Here is a 22,821-nt window from a genome sequence, read left to right as displayed (position 1 = left end):
TTGTGGCCAGACGTGTGAAAGCGCGGCTGCTACAGTTCACATATTAAAGCCTCATTTTCACTTCAAACTCCCCTCTCAACGAGATCTAGACACATAATGATATTTATTTATTATTTATTTGTAATGACTATGTTACACCTTTATTCCGGCTACTCAAAGTTTTGGGAACCGCTCTAACCTTGAGTGGGCCAGTTCCCTGCAGCTCAGAGCAGGAGGGTTTTAACCAGTTTTAACATCTTTCAGTATGAGAAGACTAAATCATTTCAAACGCATAACGAAATTTTACAGACCACTTTTGAACACTGGACACAGACTATGGATTTTATTGAATTGAGTGAATTGTTGGAGCTTTTTAAAGTAGGCCTATCAGCCCCTTTAGTATGCAGGACTCTAGGCTACCACATTGTAAAAGTAGTATGTTACAAGTAAAAGTAGGTTACTGCATTGAAAATGTTAAACTACTTAAGTAAAGTGTAGCCTCTAATTAGTATAATACAGTCTAAGTAACCTACTCAAAGCAGTAAAACTACAAAGTACCTACTAAAGCGTTAGATAAATGTAGTGAAATAGTACAATATTTCCCTCTGAAATGTCGTGGAGTAGAAGCAGAAAGTGGCGTGAAAATAAAATACTCAAGTGCAGCCTACCTCAGATTCGTACTTAAGGATCAGCACCTTGACAGCTCTGCCAAGGTGCAATACTTGATTTTTGACTCCTCCTCATTACTCACTCTGGCATACTGCAGGATTTCAATATTAAGTTATTGTAAAAAGCCCACCTGCCCACTCAACTCTGACTGTTACATCACTATACTGTAAAGATAGATAGAACAAGCTTTTCCTTTAAAGCCAAAATATCTTTAAACCGATTTCTCGGCGCAATGAAGATTACACCTATTGTGAGTTTTTGAGCATGGACACAGGAAGTAAGGGTGGAGAAAGAGTCGAAAGTGTCGACCGGACATAAAAACATTCTTTGATCATGAAGCCAAATGCTGCTCTCCAGCTCTCATGCATTAGTTCTGGTTGTTGACAGTGTAGGTTGTAATGTTTGCTGATGCAGAGACAGAAAAATGTGAAATAACAAGTGAAATATAGAAACACTTTATTCCCAGAAGTTGTAAGAGTGAGTTATCTTCAGACATAGAAAGGCCAATATAAACCAACTTTAGTACAACAGTATGATGTACAACAAGAGCTTACCCTTTCACATTCTGTAAACCCACATACAGAAACACGATGATTGTTATTGTCCCACCAAGCAATGGACACTGGGCAGCTCTAGTACACAGACAACTTAACACACTTTTGCTTGAGGGTGGGGCAGCATGAAGGCTGGATTTAGGACATCAAATGTAGCAGATGGGTGGAGTTTAATTCCTTTTTTTGGTACAAGAGACTATCACCATGTCTTGTGATGTGATGATGAGGATGATGAAGATGTGAATAAGGAGGAACACAGGAAACACATCACCAAAGTACTACTAAACAGCTGGAATGGTGGGGGGATCAAAAGAGAGAGAAGATGCCTTGTTGCCCCCGCTCGCCTTCCCATTGCAGGTCGATGGTATCGGATTCTTTTACCTCTGTGCAAGTAAGTGGACTTCCAGTCTGTGTGGTTTTGGATCACTGGCTAGATGCAAGACGCGTAGAAATCCGTACGGGGCAACAAAGAATCGCTCTCTCACAGGACAATACCACAGTTGAGAGTCAAACCTCTCTTGTTGATCATAAGAAAATACCAAAGTTGAAAACCAACTTGTTTGCTCGTTCAAGTGCAAAATTCAGTACTTAAAATCATACACACCCACTGTCCCCAAAACCTTAATCATCCTCGTAATGAGGACTGGATTTTTATTTTTTGCCATCAAACACACAGAAATTCAGGAAAGTGCTAGAGGAGCGAGAGGGAAGGACACAAATATTGCTTCTCATCATGATAACAACGCAGTGCAATTGTAAACATAAAGAACCGATTCTTCATACTGGGTGATTATTGTGTGGTCGTTTTTCCTGATGTTTCAAGGGAAAGAATGCAGATTTTTCTTTCGATAAGCACAGCTGTAACTAGTGTGAACGATGGGAGCTTGGGTAATCTTCCCAAAGATGGAAAACACAGAATAGGAGAAATCTGTATTGCTATGGGAAAGGATCTATTATATTTTAAAATGTAGTATAGACACTTGTTTCAACTTGGAGAATCATATAATTGTTCATTGTATCAATAAGCAGCCTTTATTCTAAAAACAATTACACACACACACACACACACACACACACACACACACACACACACACACACACACATACATACTCAACATTTCACCTTTGACAAATCAGAGCATGGTCAGGATGGATGTATGGAAAAGCCATGCAGGGCAACAAATGCCAATTAAAATACTTTCCCAATACTTTCCCATGAGGACCTATTTACGACGGGCTGCTCTGCGATGGAGTTACCGTTTTGTCCTGGTGCGACTTCTCTGCAACAGTGCACTACTAATCGTTGAAGACAGTAGTGGTATCCCTGACATCCCGCCCCCTATCAGGCCCAGAGGAGACTCTGGAAAGTTGCCGAGAGAGCAGAAGTAACTCTGTATGTCTGAATGGAGGAGGGTAGGTAGCAGGCTGATTCACAGCACAGAGAACCAAAGCTGTTAAAATGGAGTGAAGAGGGGACCAGCGGGAGTTGCTTGTTCATGTGTTTGTGGTCCGTTGCAGTTGGCATGGCTTGGAGTTCCAGGTCACAGGTACAGGGTCACAGGATCAGAGGCGAGGGTTCAGGTAGTCAGGAGTCACAAGGGTTCAAAGGTCAGAGCCAAGGTGCACGCTAATGCTGGGAGAGCGCCGAGTGTGGTTTGGTGCTGGACTCAAGTACCCCAGCCCTTCCTCCTGCAGGCTGCATGAATAGCGGCCAGCTTCGGAGGCAGTGTGGTTGCTGGAGGGAGGGGCGTTGCCGCTGACAACCTGCTCAAAGGAGCGGGAGAAGACGGCGCTGGCGGTGCGCGTCAAACTGGTGAGAGCTCCTGCCTTGGGAACCGATTGGCTAGAAGTAAGCGTCAGTCGCTTGACAGACAGCTCTGTGTTCTCGCTGGCGGCCCGGCCCGTTGTTAGAAGGCTTGCCTCCTTGTCCTTGCTGGTGCGCCCGCCGAGCCGACACATCTTCATGGCCTTGGCCCCCAGGTTCAATGTGGTGACGCTGTTGCTGATAGTGATGGTGGGTGGGGTCATGTCAGGCCCCACCCCACCTGGCCACATCCCTTCATCCACCTCCGAAATATCCATCAGCTCATCCGGGGAACCCAGATCCACTGCGTCTGTTAGACAGACAGACACATGGAGACAAAACAAACACTGAATGAAAAACAGCAGCATGCAGAGGAAAAAATAACCACCTCATCTGTAATTCAGCCCATGATCCAATCAAGTTATTCAAATTAACATAAACATATAAGGTTGGACTTTGAGCTTTGTGTAGGGCTGCATGACAGAGGAGCTCCAGCAGGTGGCGCCTTCACACTGTAAGCTCAGCTAACATCTCACCACCTGACATGAGACACTGCAAGTTGTGTATTCCAGCCCAGCACACACGCTGTGAGACAACAGTCAGTGGTTTATTGGCAGAGGAGGGCATGTTTTGTCCCAAAGACAGGAGAGGACAGAGTCTAAGAGCATTAAGCCTAGGAAAGACCACAAAGGGAAAGAAGACGAAGGAAACCAAAGTAAGTGAACCCTAAATATATCTGTTCCTCTTCAGTAACTCTAAAGACACACCCACACCCACCTTTCCTGTTTTTTTTAACGGCATGCATCCACATCTGTGTGAGTGGCCAACTACCCATATATGCACAAATACACACTATTGATCTGATGCTATCACTTAATCATAACAGCTGGTAAACAGACAGATAGGCAGGTCCTGTCAAAATCTTTCATGGTCAGTTATTTCTCGTCCAAAATCGGTCAGGAGTCGTCAGATTCAAGTCTGGATTTAACATTATGAGCAGCTTTTGCATCAAAAAATCTAAGACCTGCATATCTTTCCTCAGCTCCTAGCTATCAGTCAGAAGGAAGTAATCTGTCTCCAGGTGCAACCCAGGGGTAACGTGTCGAGGCGTACCAAGGTGTGCTATGAGAGACCCAAAACCTTACTAACCCCTCTGGTAAACACTCCGTTAGGAATTAGATCCCTAAACAACATCAACAATAGCACAATCTCATGGTACTGGCACTGCTAACATAGCTACGATATCTGGGCTTTATGATGCAAGTGCACCAGGTGTTTTTGTTATCAGTGACCTGCCCTCAGGCCTTAGAGAGACTTTGCCAAAACAAGATAAAGCTAGCCACAGTGTTTGCAGTTTTATATCTAAAGTATGTGTGTCCTTTCTAATTTCCATAAACCTACTTTTATACCTGTTTGTGTTCCTTGTTAAACTGATGTTCTGCTTCTAATAGGATCCACTCAACATAAACATGTCACATTATTTAGATTCAAGCACATATCATTATTATACATTTTTACAGGTTATTGATTTGTTATTCAGTTAGATCTTAAATAATTAATTTGTTTTGAAGGGATCTCAGCAGAAGATCTCCACGAGGAAGCTTTAGCCACAAAGGAGAGAGTAAATGAATGAATGACGTTTGATAGACAGATGAGAGGAATAGTGAAATTAGGCGAAGAGGGTGGTGGAGCCCAGCGCAAAAAGGTAAGGCGGGAAGTCATCATGCAGCTTTTCAGACAACGCCCCCACACACGGTTACCTAGGTTACCCCGGGAGTGGGGCAGGGGGAAGGAGGGGCAGGACCTTAGTGCTGGCTCCTCCCTGTGGAGGCCGACCCAGAACCCTCATTCTCCACCATTCGCCTCACAGACTTCTGCCTCCTGACCTCCTGACCCCGTGTGCCGGAGTCATGACCTCGAGGGTCCAGGCTGACCTCGGAGGCGGCGCCCAATGTGTCGTAGTCGGGCTGGGCGCGGCCGTCAGAGCGTGGCCGCAGGGAGTCTCCGTTGGGCATTCGCTCGCCGCTCACACCTGTCACACTGATCTCGGGGATGGCCACACCCCCCAGCGTAGCATCACTGTCTACACTCACCTCCGAGGACTCTGGTGGTTGGGGGGAGGGGGGAGCATGGGGGTAGTAGGACAATACATAGCCACACACACACACACACACACACACACACACACACACACACACACACGGACAGACACGTTATCATGCACACATACGTGGAAAACAAAAAGACGGCCATGTGCACAGGCACACACGACCACAGTAACACAAGACACACAGAGGTAATCAATGTAATGGCAGAAAAATAAAAGACAAAAATCATAGTGATCAGAACATAACACATGATCAAAATAAGCTTTATGAAGATGAACACAGTATTTCAATGGAATCGCATTTCATACTGGACCACCACTCATTCCTATACATTAATTAATATGCAATAGTATTTTCCCTCCATCATTTGGTTCCAACAAAAGCTTTACCCATAAACTAGCTCTGATACGGGGCACCAATGAGCAGGATCCATGAGATGAAAAAGGGGTGTCAGGCTCGAGATGAAACCTACTCATTAAACTAGCCGAAGGCTGTAATTTACCTGCCGTATCTGTACTCTGGGGAAAAAGGCTCCCTCTTAATTCACTGACACTTATAAAATAGAAAGTCATTTGTTATACGGTCACTAAACATTTCTCTGTCTATCATACTATAAATACACGACCTGCACTCTGATTTCCTGTTTCTGTCAAATTAGGTTCATGTTCTGTGTTGAATATCTCTGCCTGGCTTTGTCGTTCCATTTTTTCACTGACTGTTCTCAAACTGAACTCGCCTGTCATGGTTTTGAATGAGGAGATTTTAAAAAAGGAGGTAGACAGCACTAGTAAGCAAGCTGATGAGAGTTGCTCTGCGGGATTCGGGACTGAATGACAACAACAAAAACGACACTTATGTACACAGTGATTTGTAGGACATGAAATGGTTGGGGTAAGTGAACAATGAAGAGATCTAAACCTCTTGCTCTCTCTCCTTTGGCATGGATTTGTTCTTCAATCAAATCATTCTATTACCCAATAAAAACGCAAAGTGCATGTCAGAGCTATTCTTTTGTTTCAGCGACTCCCACAGCTTTGTCCCTAACATCTCAATCTGCTTTTTTCGACGTATGCAAGTCTCACCGTGTCTCTTCCAGCGGTGACCCCTGATGGAGAGGGAGGTGACAGCATTTCGGGAGATCCTGGAAGAAGTGGGTGTGATCTCCACCTGGATGCTCCGTGCGCCCTCCTTGTTGTTGCTCTTCAGTGCTGCACCGTGCAGTGACGACTTAATGGCATTACCCACCTGAGGGCGAGGAGGAGCATCGACAAACATTAAAGCTTCAGAGGAGGGAGTTTCATGGAAGGATTGTCCCTCAGCCAGTGAGGAACTAGACCGACAGGTTAGCATGGACTAACATGTTTTATACAGTGTGACTTGGTGGTAATCCTGTTACTTCTCCTACTACTCCTACTCCTATCTCTCCATTCTACTACAGGGCCACTTGTTTTTCTGTTGTGCTACTTCTGACCAACCAGTGTGGACACAACAATTCCTGCTAACTCAGTTTTGCCTGTTGGGCACTTGAGTCTGGGGAAGTGTCTGTCCCATTGCCCAATTAAGGACAAACCACATAAAAAAAAAAGATCCAAGCGTAAATACACTGACTCAGTACACAATGCCTGTAAGAGCCGCATTTCTGATACCACTAAGATGCGTTGTGCTCTTAAGTCAGACTGAAGCTCGGATCATGTGACCAAACCAATAAGCGCTGATCAATAATCCCATTGCTACCAGATTTATGCCTAGGGATAAACCTAAAAGCTTAGTAAACACTGAATGAGTTACACAGACTAGTGATATAAGAAAAACAAAAAGGCTTTGTATTTCGCTCTGTATAACACTGTTTCACAAGTCTTTCTATAATAAACCTCTGTTCTCGCTGGTAATTCTCAAGTGGCACTTGCACTAATGATCATGTAACAGTGGAGTACGTAACATGAGGTAGAAGGCATCATAATCACAACAAGACAAATGTCTTTTTTCTGTGAGGCTGCAACACATCTCGTCTTGTGAGGGGCAAGTCACCAAGCAATGCTAAGCTAGCAGCCACCTGATGAGTTCCATCCTAACACAATGTAAACACAAATATTGTGCATGTGTGTTCATGGTATTGTGTCCACAAAGCTGTTTCTTTAATTTAAAAAACCCTTTTTAAACCCCAACACCATTGTTTTTATTTGTGAATCCAAAGGTCGTGTGTTTTGATTGTTGTGGAGGAGTACACCTTGACTTGTGTAGTAATACTGTGATCTTAGGTTCAATCCTCTACTCCCTGGGCCTCAAGGATTAGAGCTTATCGGAGCAGAGTGGAAAGCATGTAAATAATCTAGTGGGATTACACTCTGCTTGCAGTCTCTGACACACGCAGAGACCAGTACAATACAGGATAGTGTGCTGTGCATGAATCAAAACTGCAGGCGAGCATGTGCGTCTAAATCACATGCTTGCTCTTCGACACATTTTAAAAACACACAGAGGAGGGTGATGTGATAGTAGCAAAAATGTGATTACACGCACCAACAGGGCTTCAGGGAACAACTCTAGCTGGGCCCGGTACAGAACGTCGTCCAGTGCTTTGGATCCAAGTTCAACTTCCCCATTACACCTACACACAGGCAGAAATACACAAACATGTAACACAGCGTATGAGTCTAAGATACGGATTTAAAGTTCCCTGTGAAGTTTCTGACCTATAGTTGCACAGTAAAATTCCCAATGGTTAGTATTAGCTCTTCAACTTTAAGTTATTAAAACCGTGCGCTTTGAAAAACTCACGGTGAATACAGTCCAGCATCGACCAAAGTTAGCAACAGTGTCCCAGACACAGGCGCGGTTTGTTTTGGGTCAATGTAAACATGAAGGGAGCAGTTTCAGCCTGTCTGAAGTCTGGTCGTATTTTGGTTTGTAACAGTGCCGAGGGAAATTTGACTGAAGAAAATTGCTTCACAGTGAATGCAGGGTAATTTAACTTTTAGCTCAATGCATGTTGTGGAGATTAAGGGAATAAGGGAAATGTGATGGTTTGTCTGTCTGACTTGCTAATAGTTTTAAAACTGAAGCTACCTCCTCGTGTAAAAACACTGCATGTTGTTCTGCTGCTGTATGGGTCGTATGTCTGCAGACTCTATTCGCCCATTGTACATGTTAACATGTTACATAGTTTAGTCACCCAACCATATTTTGTACATTTAAAATCCAGAGAAAAGAAAAGCATTTAGCAGTGCATCCACTTAGAAATAAGACACGAAAGGTTGAAGCTGATCAGTGAGTCTGTGCCGTGTTAGTCTGGCTGTTTGTGCAGGCATGTGTGTACACTCACAAGGCGTAGTGTATCCCTGTGATGAGCTGAACCAGGAACTCTGACGTGACTGTCAGCCGTGTGCTAATGCCTTTGTAGCGCCGCATCTGTTGCCGTGGGTAACCGCATATACACACCCTGGAGGATAACCAATAAAAGCACAATAAGGGAGCTTGTATCGGTGAAACAGGGAAGCTTCAGTTGGGGAAGCCACTCCGCTGAACTCCATTAAGGCAATTTACTTCCCCGTGGTGAGCTGATAAAAACAACAATGAGCAAATAATTGGTAGACATGAATGTGCGTGCATGCACACACACACACACACACACACACACACAGATTTATTTAAAGGCTTACTACATTACCCTCAAGATTTAAAAGTACTGAACAATTTCTGAGCATAAACTGTAGTTTATTATTTCCAAACATGTATCATACAAGTTGCAACAAAAATGATTAAATGTAAACTGAGATAGCACCTGTGCATTTGAAGCTAGAGGAGCTTCTGTATACTGTACACAGCTGACACACAAAAAACTGTTTAGGGGAAAGCAAAGCTGATGACTTCTCTTTATCTCTGTGCTTATTGGAGCAATGCTCAACTGCAGTTGGCAGATTACCAAAAAACACAGAGCTGGGATGTGTGTACATTGCAGCTGCCAAATAGCAGTATCTTGGCTCTCTCTGGTTTTAAAGTCTATAAGAGGATCAGATAAGCAAGTGCTTGCAAAGAAGTGCCTGTGTGCATGGCAGTAACCTTCTAAAAAAAAAGGAAAAAAAAAACACATAAAAGGTCAAATAATATGAAATTAGCGTGTGTATGTATAAAGTCCTAATGACAAAGTGACCCACAGCTCGCTACAGTATATTAAGTTCTGCTGACATTTGTGTGTGTGTGTGTGTTTTACCTGGAGCTGAACTGACAAAGGGACTGGAGGGAGGTGGCGGTCATGTAGCTGAGAGCAGCGTTGTAGCACAGCAGTAGGAAGGTCAGCACCTCAAATCTCAACAACACAAACATACCCTTAAAAAAAGCACAACTTATGTCCAACTTCATTACAACATGACACATAAAACAACATTTGAAACATATTAGATCAGAAAATCACAGACAGAGTCACACTTCCTAGTGTAGATAAAAAATACCAGAAAAAGATTAATAAAAGCAATTTTGAAGTAATAAGATAAATTATGGGTTCTTTAAAAGAGTACACTCGCAGCAGAACCAGGGATCTTGCCTTGTATTATTTCAAGCATTCTTCTTAGCACCTACATTACCCACAACGCAACTCAATTGCAAACCGATTCGAGTGTGTTTTGCTTGAGGTCTGGTAAACTTACTTCTTTCTAACTCCACCCCCCGTAGACTTTTTTCATTTTTAAACATTAAGTCTACAGCCTCAACTGACACTGACATCACTTGAGGCAATTTTTCAGCTTTCGCGCAGGTCCCTCAAGAGCCACAAAAAGGTTTATACAACTCTTTTTCACAAATGCACTAGTACTCCCCAAACCCTGTAAACAGACTCTGATGTGTAAAAATCGAGTTACTCATTTAAATTCACAGTGAAAAATGCAGCATGCACTATTAAGATTCACTGGCCAATAACGTCGAACAACTACTACTGTATTGAAGAGATTATAGTATCTTTGCATGATCTTAAAAAGCATCCAAAACCACAACGACCTTCAGAGTTTAGCTTCAGTAAGGCCTCATTAAGTTAATTTAAGAAACCCTTACAGCGATATAACAGCTTCAAATAACAACAAAGTAAAGACAACTGCCACGGGCCATCACTGACGCAAGTGAACCATGCATAGAATAATTGGCCCCGGCAGCAGCTAAACTCTGTGTCACTACACAAGTGAGAGGAAAGGAGTCACTGAAAATTGACACATTTTTAAGGTAACCTACCATATTTAATGAGACGGTCAGACTAAATGTCACTTTAAATTTTCTTTTGAGTTTAGTTTTGATGCATGTGTGTGCCAACTTATTTTCCCACTGCCTGCATAAAAACAGTATCTGAACGGATTGTATAACTGGTTCCTTATGGATGAGATTTACGGACTGTTGTATTAAGGTACAAATGTATGATGAGTCAAACAACTGATAAACTGTGTTTCTAAATCCAATTTAGCCTAACACAGCAAAGGAAGAAATCAGTTCACTTTAAAAGCTACTTAATTAATGCGTGTTTCTACTTTGGGTGTTGGCGGGTGTTTTCTGTCAATCCACCCTGCTGATACATCACCACCCGCCCAGCAGATGTTAAAACAAGTGCACCCATCAAGCCTCTTAGCCTACCTGTTCTGTGCTGTGAAGGTCTCTCTCTGGAGGTGTGGCCCGCTGTACACCACCCTGCTTAGCCCATGATTGGCTAGAGCCCCTTCTGTAAGGGCAATGGAGCCGATGGCTGAAGGCTGAAGGAGGGAAATTAAGTTTTCAAAAGGAACATGGAACTGGGCAAAACCAATTTTAAAGATCTGTGTGCATGTGTGTGTGTGTGCGTTTCTCACCTCATGGTACACTGAGGGTTTGGAGAGGGAAGGGACGGTAAATGATAATATTTTACTTTGTCCATCTTTATCAACTATTTCCTGTGAAGGAGAAAGACAATGAGAAAATGTTTCTGTGGGCGAGAAAACAACAGAAAACAGAAGCTTTTTTCGGTCTGCGCCCTCTACCTCTAAAGAGCGAGTGCTTATCTCTTCAAGCGCACTCATCTGTAATGTGTGGGTGTTTGTGTGTGGACCTCAGGGTCTGCGTTTCCCCACTTAGTCTGTGTGTGTGTGTGTTTTGCTTATTTGTGTGTATTCTGTGCGAACACACACGCACAAACCCCAGGGTTTTGGTGTCCCCTCTGTGCATGTTAATGTCAAATAGATTAATGTGAGCCAGTCAGTGTGCTGAGTGACAGCTGACCTATTCTGCTATTCAGAGAGGAAGTTAGGAGGTTAGGGGACAATGTACTTTGCTGGTACACAGACCTTCGAGAGCCAAAATGGATGAAAATAGTACTCCACACACTAACGACTAGTGGTGGCATCTGTGTGGGAAGCTTGAGGGCATTTGCGAGGTGCAACTCCTCCATGCTGTGTATCTGCAAAGTCACTGTGTTTCAGTTCCCCCATTTCTAACCCATATGTCACTGTAGCTGTCTAACAAGGAAGAAAGGGCATGAAGTAATCTTTCAAAACACATGACGCAGATCCTAGAAATAGTTGAGCGGTTAAGTCCCCTGCTTCTGGAACTGCATGATTACGCCCACTTGCTAAGGATCAAGGACTTTTTTCTTGTGTTTTTCCAAACCATGCACTTATCACACTGGAAGCAATTTATTGTTATTCACAAGAGAAGCACTCCTCTATTGATAATAAATAAAAACAGATCAGCTGCGACAAAAGAATATTAAGCTACTGACACACACATACAGCAAGAACCAGCTTCCTCCTCTCCCCTACCAGGTTGTAAATGCCCAGCAGCAGGGCCTCAATGCAGCCGGAGGCGTGGGGGTCTCTGGCTGCACTGGCGGACAAGAGGCTCCACAGGAGCTCTGGCAGGAACTGTAGCGTGAAACGCTGCAGCTGCGGCTCACCACTCCGGTAAAATTCAAACAACTGGTGACACACTGGCTCCAGCAACTGGGGAGGACAAAAAAGAAAAACATGGCCACATCATAACTGCTACTGCAACTGTAATACATTTTGCATTTGGCATTCAGGGTTCATCAATAATGTCAGGATGAAGCACAGCAGTGTTTGGGAAATACAGTGCGCTGGACAGATAGATAGATCCATCAACCAAAAAAAATAGGACAAAAAGAACATAAGAAAATCAGGGTTGTGTAAAAATAATATAAGCTCTGATTATTATTACTACATCTCAATGTGATCTAGTATGGGTTATGTTGTGGTCATATTTTGTATTCTATTGTTTTTACTGTGGCTTTTACGGTGTTTCATGTCTGGAGCAGTGGACAAAACAAAACTCCCTGTGTGGGATAATGATGTTGATCTGAATCTGATTGTGGTCAGGTTATTTATAACAGATAAGGTTGACATGAATACAAATAATAAAGTGTGTGTCCATACATCGCTGTAGTTCTCCCGGATGACCTTGTAGAGTGCGGGGACCAGGGAACATTTTTCTTTTAGCGAGGCGGCATAGTTGGACACAGCACTGTCAGGGAGGGTCTGAAAAAAAAACAAAAAACACACACATACACTTGAAGTCTGATACACTAACTGACCAATACTTACTTACCAACATTCTAAAAATAAACACACAGCATGACAAGTTGTTAAGTGAGAACTGACCAGTGAAACATTTGTTAATGCAGTCTGAATGTATGATCTGTTTAAAACTTGGCACTCCAAGACACACATATCATTTTGGTTACAGGTGAATGAGACAGCATTTATATTAGCCAAAATGAACTGGCAAATATAAGCAACATAGTAATACATTCTGTCTTGTGCAGGCAGACTGCTGCTAAATGATATTTTGACTAAAGCTGGCAGAAACAGGCACTGATCATGTCTAAAGAAGCTGCCAGTCACATCAGTCTGTTTGGTCTTTTTGCATTTAGAGGTTAACTTCACTGAGAGGGGACGACAGGTTAGTCCTCATACGGTCACACAGGAAAATCTCATCTGTTCCTTTATTATTATTATTACTATTACTACTACTACACCAGGCCTCACCTTTGGTAGCAGTCACGTTTCAGTGAGAGTTCATGTTTGAGAAGGAGCTTACCATTATCTGGTAACAAACTAAACAAAGCACTTCAAAGAGTGTGTTTGTTTGTGTGTGTGGAAGACACAAGCAGCAGAGACCATGCTGCATACTGATCACGGGGATGTGCTTTTTAGTATTGCTTTTTGCAACACACACACTAAAGAAGTACCTTAAATTCTGACAGCCATTCCTCCACCACTCCTTGGTCCATAGCCAACATGTTCCCTCATCTGCAGTGGAGTCACCTCTACCTAAGAGAGAAAGAAATACTGTATAAACACACGCTCTGCATAATTGACACACAGTAAATATAAAGTGCATTTCCATGTTCTCACACACAAAATCACAGCAACAAGGCCACCGTTTATTACCTTTCTGTTATTTGTTATCCTGATAAACATATTCCCTCGCAAACCGCAAACAATGCCATGGCACGATGGCAGTGGTGAATAGTGAATGTACACGCTCCAGGCATCAATTCAACACTCTAAACAAGCATACGTCCCTCCTTCCCTCTCGCTCTCCTGTTTCCCTCTCATTCCTCTCCAGACACACACCTCTGCAGCAAGTACCTAACCTGTTCTCAACTCAGGCTCGCAAAATGAAAATTCACCCACACAGAGAAGCCTGGCTGGCTTCACTGTTGAAGCACTGAAAAAAATAAAAAAATAAATATATGTGGCAGAGCAGAATTTAGATGCTTGTTCAACAGGCTGTACAGTTTGGATTGCTAAAACAGAAACAGTCTCTTACATGCATTAGCTAACATTAACTCTTGGTGAAAGGATCACTCTGCTCAGCCTTCATCCTTCATGTTATGTCTGATATCCCTTGCTATCCATCACAGCACTTTACACCGTCTGCATCTTCACTTCTCTCTTTCCTCTTAGCATGTAGCTTCTTTCCTATTAAACATCCACAGTCAGCTCTTCTCTTGCTTATTCTCTGGACAGTGTTTCTTTTGCTCTCAGTGTCATTTTAATTATCTCTCTCTGTGTTTTAATAAAGCATCTGCTAGTTCCTATTTTATACTGCTGCCTTGCAGTCGGGAGGGAGAAAGCGGAAGACAAATATAGAGAGAGAGCACAACAGAGAGACAGAACAATTTCAAAATATCTACTACTACAATGTGGGGGGCTGGTGATGACACAGAACAGTATGTTTGGATGGCTTTTTTATTCAGACATAAAAAGGTAACACAATAACTGTGTCTCAGTCTGACTGTTTTGAAAAAGAAATGGCTCTATAGCTTTAAGTCTTAAGTCTTCTATTACACTACACTATCTATAGCATAAAGCATATACTCTGTGTGTGTGTGTGTAAGTGAAATTTATGTTATGTTTATGTTTACTTTATATCTGTAATGACAGAGCACAACGCCGACACTAGTAGGCACTAAGGGGTTTGCGATATTGACATAAAAATGATCTCTATATTTTCAGGGGGTTGGTTGGTAATGATATATTTTGCATCCTTCAATGCGTTTGTAAAAGCCTAATATTCTACTAGCTCGCTCTAACTAATAGGATATTAATTGTCGCTCATGACATTAATGGAAATAGGTCTTACTCATTTACTTAAAACCGAAGCATTCAAGTAAAAACAATGAAATCAAGTACTACTGATATCAAACAGGGCATGTAAGAGTAAACCCTTCAATGTACTGCATGCATGACGCAATGAATGTGCAGACAAGGTGTTTTTAATTGTTTTTTGCAGAGTGAGTGATGTTGTTAATTAAGATATTATGGCTTCATACATATCGCATACCCCTACTAGGCACGTTGTGGGAACGTGTGCAACCCCATGGTGATAATTGGCCTACACTGTGCCTTTTTATACTGCCTGGTAAGTATGGTGACATTGCACGTACCTGGATATCTACTGTTTTGTGAATGTAAAAGGCTGACGAATGAAATGACTGGCTATGCTTATTACAGTACTGCGACAGCCACAGATACTGTTGGACGGACGGGGATGGACTTTTTCATTTTTGGGTAAGAGCATTGAATTAATTGATTGCTGTGGCGATGTAAAGAGAATTTCAACAAATATAACAAAACATCGCTTTTGAAATGAATTGCCTACCCCAATCATGTGAAAGAAAATTTATATTTTATTTTATACTAAATCTATGAACTCATAATAAAAGACTATGTGATAATTAAAATCAGTAGTTGAGGTCCTAGTCTTTCCATGTGCTGGGGTCACCTTAACAAACTTCATTACGAGTGTCACCATAAGACAATTGCTGACTAGAGACATATGCTTTCAGCTGAGGAGGACATCATCTCTGTATCTCTGTTGGATTATCTGCTGTCCACTAGCAGTCTGTTTTCACTGTGGGGTATGTCGTGTCTGTGCTCTGTTGTCGTGTCTGCGCTCTGAAGCTGCAAGCACAAGGCTAAATTGGCCGTCTGAATGCAGAAACAAAGTCCATGTTTGGTATGTTTGGTAACATAGTCGGAGATGAAGAAAGAGGGAGGAAGAAGCACTTCTATGTGCACACATTTCATGTAGAAGCACGCTCAAAGTTGAGCAGAACGTGGCATAATCCCATTTCTAGCACTTGACTTAGTGGATGACAGACACACAATCTCCTCTTAAGAAAGTGTTAACATTTCTGGCTGTGAAAGAAAATATTTCAAACACATTGTGGAAGAAATAGCAGATTGCAGATTCAGAAGAGCCTGATTTTCAATCACCATAATTATTAAAACCTTCTGACATGCATATACATGTGACAACGTATCTGTTTATGTATGTGTGGCAATAAAAAAAAGAAGTTTATGGTTGACTTTCACTTCTTCATTTCCCCATCCCTGCTTTGCTTCCTCTGTCCCTCCCACACATCATTCCTTTCTCTCCTCATCTTCTGAGCTTCCTAATCATCTTTCACACATCGAAATGCTTTATTCTGTATTAGTATGATGTTTGGTCCCTCCATGGCAGCCAGGTGTCTATTTATGGACTGTACCAATGACAGGAACGACAAGGGGGGGAGGGGAGCCAGTGACTCATGAAATAGGGAAGGATTATAAAGCAGAATAGCCTCCATTTAGAGAAATTAGTCTTTTGTGGCGATCTGTTGTTCTGTTCTTTCACGCCAGTGAAGACAACAAGGAGGACAGCGATATCTAAAGCCAGCATTTGCGTTTTGAAAGAAAGACACACTGAATAACAACATAAAAGGCTGTGATTAGACTGTGGATGAGTCAGTCTTGTAGGAGCAGGAGGGTTCTCTTCATACAGAGACTCTTAACCCAGCCACTCTGTCCACGCTCGAGTCTGAGGCATGTCATCTGTAAAAACCTATACCCAAAAAAAGCTACTTTGAGACTAAAATCAGCAGCTGCCTGCCATGCCACCTACCTATGTGATATAGGTGCCTCCTACCTCAGCAGAAACCTAAGCAGCAAGTGCAGCGTCACTAAAGCAGTAGCAGAGGATGGACGCCCAGATACAAAGTTACTGTAACGGGACGTAGTTGTAAATCAAAGAACAAAATAAGCACTAAAGAGCACAGGACATGAGATTTTGACTAAATAAACCTGAAGGAGTCAACCTTACAAGTGAAAAGTCAAATGTGCTGAATATTCAAAATGTTTATTTAAAACACGCACCAATATATGATTGATTGATGAATTAGTTTGTTTATAAAATGTCAGAAAATAGTGAAACTTTTCCTGGAGCAAAAGTTGACCTCTTCAGATACCTTGTTTTGTCCAACCAACAGTCCAAAACCCAAAAGATATCAATTTTTCAATAATATTACACAAAAAAGCAGCAAAATTTCACTCTGTGGAAGCTAAAACCAGTGAATGTTTTTGCTTAATAAATGAAACGATAAATCGATTACCTAAATAGTTGCTGATAAACTTCCTGTCTAGCCAGCTAATTGTTCCCGTTTAAGTTGAGACTAAACAGAATCCATAATTGGGACTACTCACCCATGAAAATGGTGATGATTCAATCTGAAACTGCGTTCAAACCACAAGAGAGCGGTACAAACTTCACACACACCCTTCTCTAAGATTTCTATGCTCTACATACTGCAGACAGGCAACTACTGGAGGAAAATAGAAAACTAATTGCCCTGGGAGTGCACTACAGAGCATAATTATGCTATTAGGCAGATGTTTGTCTTCTGTCTTAGTCTGGCTGTTAACTGTTAGCCATCACTATCTCATTATGGACTCACAGATCATGACAGAAATCAATATAAGACAGAGGGAGCACGCACACACACTTCAAATGATGCAGCAGCTGGTGAGCTTCTTCGGTGCTGTTTAACCACACCAACCAACACACACACACACACACACACACGAATAAACCAGTGTGTGGCTGTGCAAGCTTGACAAGAACAAGTAACAAATCAATGAAGTGATGAAGAAGTAGATGCTTGATAAATGCAGGAGAGGGACAAATAGGCAGTGCAGGAGGATGAACCGGACACACCACAGATCAATGGCTTCATGAATAGAGGGAGAGATAAATGGATGGATAGACAGATCAGGGATAAAACAGAATTTGTCACAACCTGAGGGATTGGGCGGAAAAATCAATCAAAAAATAAATGAAATTGCATAGGCATAATGCAATTTTCAAATTGCATGAGGTGCAATATTTGTTCAAAGTGATGTGTGCATCAAAATACCATTTTAAATGAAATAACATTGTGCTGCAGAGATGTCCTGGCCTACACATCATATTCTAGACACTTCAGAAAACATCTTTGTTTGGTACAGATCCCGGCAAAAACATCATTCATTTGAATATGTTTTTCAGTGAAAATGAGAATAATGATGTAAAAATTATCATTCCACCTAGTATCACAAATCATATCAAAACAATTGCAATTAGATCTTTTTTTTCCAAAATCATTCAGCCCTGCTGAGGGACGTATGATTTAAGAGGAGTGAGACAGTATGGTCAGAGGACCTTCCAAGCTCTGGCAAACACATGAGAAAAGGAAAGACACTGAAAAACACACACACACACACACACACACACACACACACACACACACACACACACACACACACACACACACACACACACACACACACACACACACACACACACACACACACACACACACACACACACACACACACACACACACACACACACACACACACACACACACACACACACACACACACACACACACACACACACACACACACGATCAAAACAGGCTGGAGATACAGATCTAACCAGTGTGTTTAGTAGCCTAGCTGTGGCTCACTGAGCTTTTCACCAATGCACAGCTCTGATGGAGCAAAGTCCGTGCCAAGAAGTGACGGAGAATGTGTCATTGTGTGACAGAGTGTGTGTGTGTTCAATGTCTGGTTTGACAAAACCTGTTCCTGTGAGCTAGCTAAAGTTGACGGTTTGTTCCTTCTGAATTTACACCCACGCTTCTGTCTTAAAAATAAGCTTGTGTGTGTGTGAGAGAGAAAGTTTGACTCCTCCTTTTAAAGACTTCTTCCAACACAAGCAGGTCTCCTTTGAGTTTACATTCCTAATCCTTGTTGTAGGCTAAGTGTCCTCGCATGTCCTCAGAGGGTAACTACAAAACACCAGAGGCAAGACACACCATACACATACAACTTCACATGGATGAATTTAAAAAAAAAAAAAAAACACCACAGGCAAAAATCAGCACTATCAAAACACAGAATGTCTTCCAGCGCTCAGTAGTGAAGTGAGAACGTACCCGTCTAGGAAAGCTGGCAAAAAGCTGGTGGAGAGAGAACTGACGCAAGTCCAAGTAAGAGCGAATTAGGGAGACACCCACGTCCACTCATACACATCCCTCCCTGCTGATTACCTCATTTCCCATTACACATACACTTTGGAACCTTCTTTCTTTCCAGGAAGCGAGTGGGTCAGTAAGACTAAAGGCTTCAATGGAAGGAAGAAAGGAAGCAGAGAGAGAGAGAGAGAGACGCAGTGGGTGGTTTTGCGAGTGACAGAGCTGCCCCAGCTGCTTTTTCCTGTGGTACAGGGTGCAAGCTGCCGCAAACAACTGGTTAGGCTGATAATCACAATGACACCAACGATACTAAGCGCTCAACAAATTAAAGCTACAGGGAGATGAAGTGTTGTAAAGTAGATCAAACAAGCAGAAATTACCCTATTAGCTAAAGTTTCCTCTGCTGACTCAACTCTTGTACAGACACACCCAAACCACTGATAAAATGTTTAACCACACTAACCAATGTCAGAACCAGAGACTGTAGCAACATGCTGCCCTCCACCCAAAATCACCAAACTAGGTCAGTTGTCAACGGTCAACAAGCTGGACAACCTTGTTTCAACTTAAATAAAAGCAAAAGCCGTAAAGGAACTATTTTGAGGAGCAGTGGGATTTCCAAGTAGAAGAAGAAGACATGCTTTATTAATCCCTCTGGGGAAAGTAACAGTGAAAGCAGGGTTATGTAACAGTGGTCATAAAGGACAGAGCGTCATGCATGCCCAGGGCTCACAGCTTGACCTGACCTCCTGTTTACCGGCCGTGCTAAGAGATGTGTACACACTGTTTGTCCATTCCTATGACTTCAGCACTTTGTTTTCACACCTCTCTTTAGTTTATAGCACATCTTTTTCATGCCGCCCGTTACGATCTTCTTTATTTGGACTCTCTGGGCCTGCGATGAACCCTGTTGCATCATCACCTCCCACCTTGCTCTGCCCCCAAGGTCTTCTTCAATAGCAGGTTGCGTGTCACTCGGAGGAAGAGGGGTTCTGATTTTCTGCTTCTGTTTTCTCTCGCGTTGGCACATACACAAACATAGCAGAGGGCTGCCTGCAACCGAGTAGACATGACAACAGAGTCTGTGGTGTTTTGCTGCTGAGGAAGACAGATAGAGAGATCTGACAGGGAGGAATCCTCTTATAGCAGCCTACGCTCTATTCTCCGTTGCCTCTAAGCCAGTGATGCATCTTCGTCCCTACTCTCACAACCTCCAATTCCCCGTCTTCCTGCAGCAACACTGCTTGACGAGACCACTGATTAACATCGCAGATTGTTTTAATTTTAACACTCTCTTTTATCTCGCCTTCTTCTCTTAGCTTTTCTTGTCACGGTTAAGACAACTCTCATCTATTAATCTTCAACCATTTTCGAGACTGTTCATGGAGCTGATCTCCTGAGATCTATGCCTACAAAATAGGTTAATTAATCATTTTCAAATCGAAATTGTGATTTCAGTAGCATTTCAGTATAAGAGCGTTTTGCCTGTCTGATATTCCCTGTCTGATTTTGCCAACTTGTTCAGATTTTGGTTATTTGTTTAGTTGTTTTTTGATTTTTGTGCTTCTACTTTGATCAAGTAGCCATCATAATTAAATTGTTTCTTTTTTTGCCTGTTTTAACTGTGTTCATTGTTGATGTACGATCGGGAATATACAAAGGGTGTTTAATTTTGACTTCCTACCTGGTTCATCTGCTCTGTGCGCTTGACGGGACTTCCGTCAAAAATCGACTGCCAGTGAATACCGACTTCAATTAAAACATTTTTTTTAATCGCAAATCGAATCGTAATTGCAATATTTGGCAGAAAAATCGCAATTACATTTTTCCCCCAAATCGTTCAGCCCTAATACAAAAATATATTTTTGCTGAGAAAATCAATATCTTTATTTCCCCTATAGTGTGCTCGTGTGTGCGGAATTAAATGAAAGGGGAATCGACTGCAACTGTTGCTGCTCTCATTGCTCAAATTGTCCGGATATTTCATGAAACTGCAGGCAATACTGTGATGCTGGATTACAGCAGAGCCCACACGATCTTCTTGCTCCATGGCTTGCCGGGCTTCACTGTCAACAAGCTTTAGGAGGCCTGAGACACTAGCAGCCAGGGATGCCACACATTAGCAAGCATATCAAACATGCGCACACACACACACACACACACACACACACGCTAATTACACAACTTTAACAGTGCCCACACAACAAACCCGTTTATTGGTAAGGACACACCTCTCCCTAATAACAAAGGCAAACACACACACACACACACACACACGCAGAGCATCGAGAGCAAAGGACAACTTATAAACTAAGCCACAAACAGTATTTTATTCAAACAATAGCTGGCGCACCACCAGAGGTATTAGACTCCTGTGAAGAATGAAAAAACTTTTGGTGAAGGAGTTCATATTTCATACATCAGGACTGGCATGGTGCTCTTAGACAGAAGACCCCTGAACTGGCTGAGTGGTACGGCGGAAAACTGCATCACATGACGGCTATTAGAAAAATCCTAACAACGCATTATCTATCTAACATAGCATTCTGCAGGATCTTCCCTGCCCTGCACACACACAGAGACACACACACACACACACACACACACACTGGAATCACCTTAATCTTAACAAGTATCTTAACAAGGTCAAACAAGACCGCACACACACCCATAGTTGTTACTAAACAGGTACAAAGTCTATCTCTGCGACAAATGTGACAATCCACGAACTTAGCAAAACAGTTGCAATGAAAAGCTCGTTAGCTTAACACATTGGGATTCAGCCTTTCCTTCTTGCCTGCTGTTTTATTTCATGTGATCTAACGTTAGCTACGCTGATTTAATTAGTAAGGATGCCTGTCCCCTATAGCAATGCTAACCAGCCACAATGACAACCGGTAAGTTAACGTAGTAAACACAGTTTGCGTTTAAAAAAACGTGCAATTCTGTCTCAGCTGTAAACAGTAGCTTTCCCCGCCATATAATTCAGTGTAGCTGTTAACCAGTATCTTCCAGATACTGTAAAGTAATCCCCTCCCGTCACACTCTCTCTATCTCGGCTTGCTGAATGACTTCGAGCTGTCACCACGGTTGCTTACAGATTAGCTTGCTAGTTAGCTAGCTTGGCTAAGGCGCGACATCAAGTAAATTAGAGGAAGTTATTATTTACTTACTGGCATGCTATCTGTCAATTTCCTGGTATCGCTGTCCTCTATCGTTTCGACAAGACGAGTGATCGGCTACCTACCACTCCGTAAATCTCCTCATAATTCATCTACATCAGCCCCTTCCATCTTCATTACTTTCTCCACTCAGACTACCTTAGACAAGGGGACTCGGTCTCCGCGGAGTGACAGGCGTCTGAGCCAATGCGTGAGCAGTATATAATCAAACTGCCGCACCCCCAAACGCAGCTTCCAATCAAATGAGACGCTGGGCTGTATGTTAATAATTTCTATGGTGAAGTTAGGTTGTCGCTGTCAGTCACTGCTCTTTGACAGAGAGATGCTTGATCAATCACATTAATAAGTAAGTCATAGACAGTTGGTGTATGATTGCATTGTAAGAATACTTTATTATACTGCAGCATTTCCATTTACAGTTGAATTTCCTTTTTTTTTTTTATTAAAAACTATTCACATTTTAATTATGAACATGATCAGTTTTTAACCATTTGTTAACAGGGGATCTAATTAGTCATGAAGGACATCATTAGTAAAGGTTGCCTATATAAGCAGTTCTTTGTTTTATTAAATTTGAGCAATCTACTTGTCTAATTTCCCACACTTTTTCATTTAGAGATGAACAACTTGGTCTCAGGTTGTACCCGCCACATCCTGCACACTTCATGCCAAATTAATCTTTAAAGCTTAAGGTGAAAGCAGTACTCTAAAACTATCT

General features: G+C 42.3%; 1 protein-coding gene across 3 annotated transcripts; it reads right to left on the bottom strand.

Annotated features, from left to right (window-relative positions):
• Positions 1-1,087: 1,087 nt before the first annotated feature.
• Positions 1,088-22,260, bottom strand: fam126a (family with sequence similarity 126 member A). Of its 3 annotated transcripts, none has more exons than XM_038724624.1 (12): positions 22,095-22,258; positions 13,327-13,408; positions 12,512-12,613; positions 11,882-12,061; positions 10,937-11,017; positions 10,725-10,840; positions 9,325-9,420; positions 8,437-8,553; positions 7,635-7,722; positions 6,197-6,359; positions 4,767-5,110; positions 3,179-3,316 (listed from the first exon to the last, which is right to left on the bottom strand). In XM_038724624.1, exons 2-11 carry the CDS (start codon positions 13,375-13,377, stop codon positions 4,812-4,814), a joined length of 1,293 nt encoding a protein of 430 aa, XP_038580552.1. In that variant the 5' UTR covers positions 13,378-13,408; positions 22,095-22,258; the 3' UTR covers positions 3,179-3,316; positions 4,767-4,811. The 3 variants fall into 3 exon arrangements, with proteins under 3 accessions (XP_038580554.1, XP_038580552.1, XP_038580553.1); XM_038724625.1 differs by lacking the exon at positions 22,095-22,258 and adding an exon at positions 18,883-19,047; XM_038724626.1 differs by lacking the exon at positions 4,767-5,110 and having other exon boundaries at positions 1,088-3,316; positions 22,095-22,260.
• Positions 22,261-22,821: the final 561 nt, after the last annotated feature.

The sequence above is a fragment of the Micropterus salmoides genome, unplaced genomic scaffold (genome assembly GCF_014851395.1).
Source record: "Micropterus salmoides isolate LMB-PRFRI ecotype aquatic unplaced genomic scaffold, ASM1485139v1 Ms_hic_scaffold_17, whole genome shotgun sequence".
NCBI lineage: Eukaryota > Metazoa > Chordata > Actinopteri > Centrarchiformes > Centrarchidae > Micropterus > Micropterus salmoides.
The sequence above is the reverse complement of the archived record's forward strand: the minus strand, read 5'-3'. Positions and strand labels throughout refer to the sequence as shown.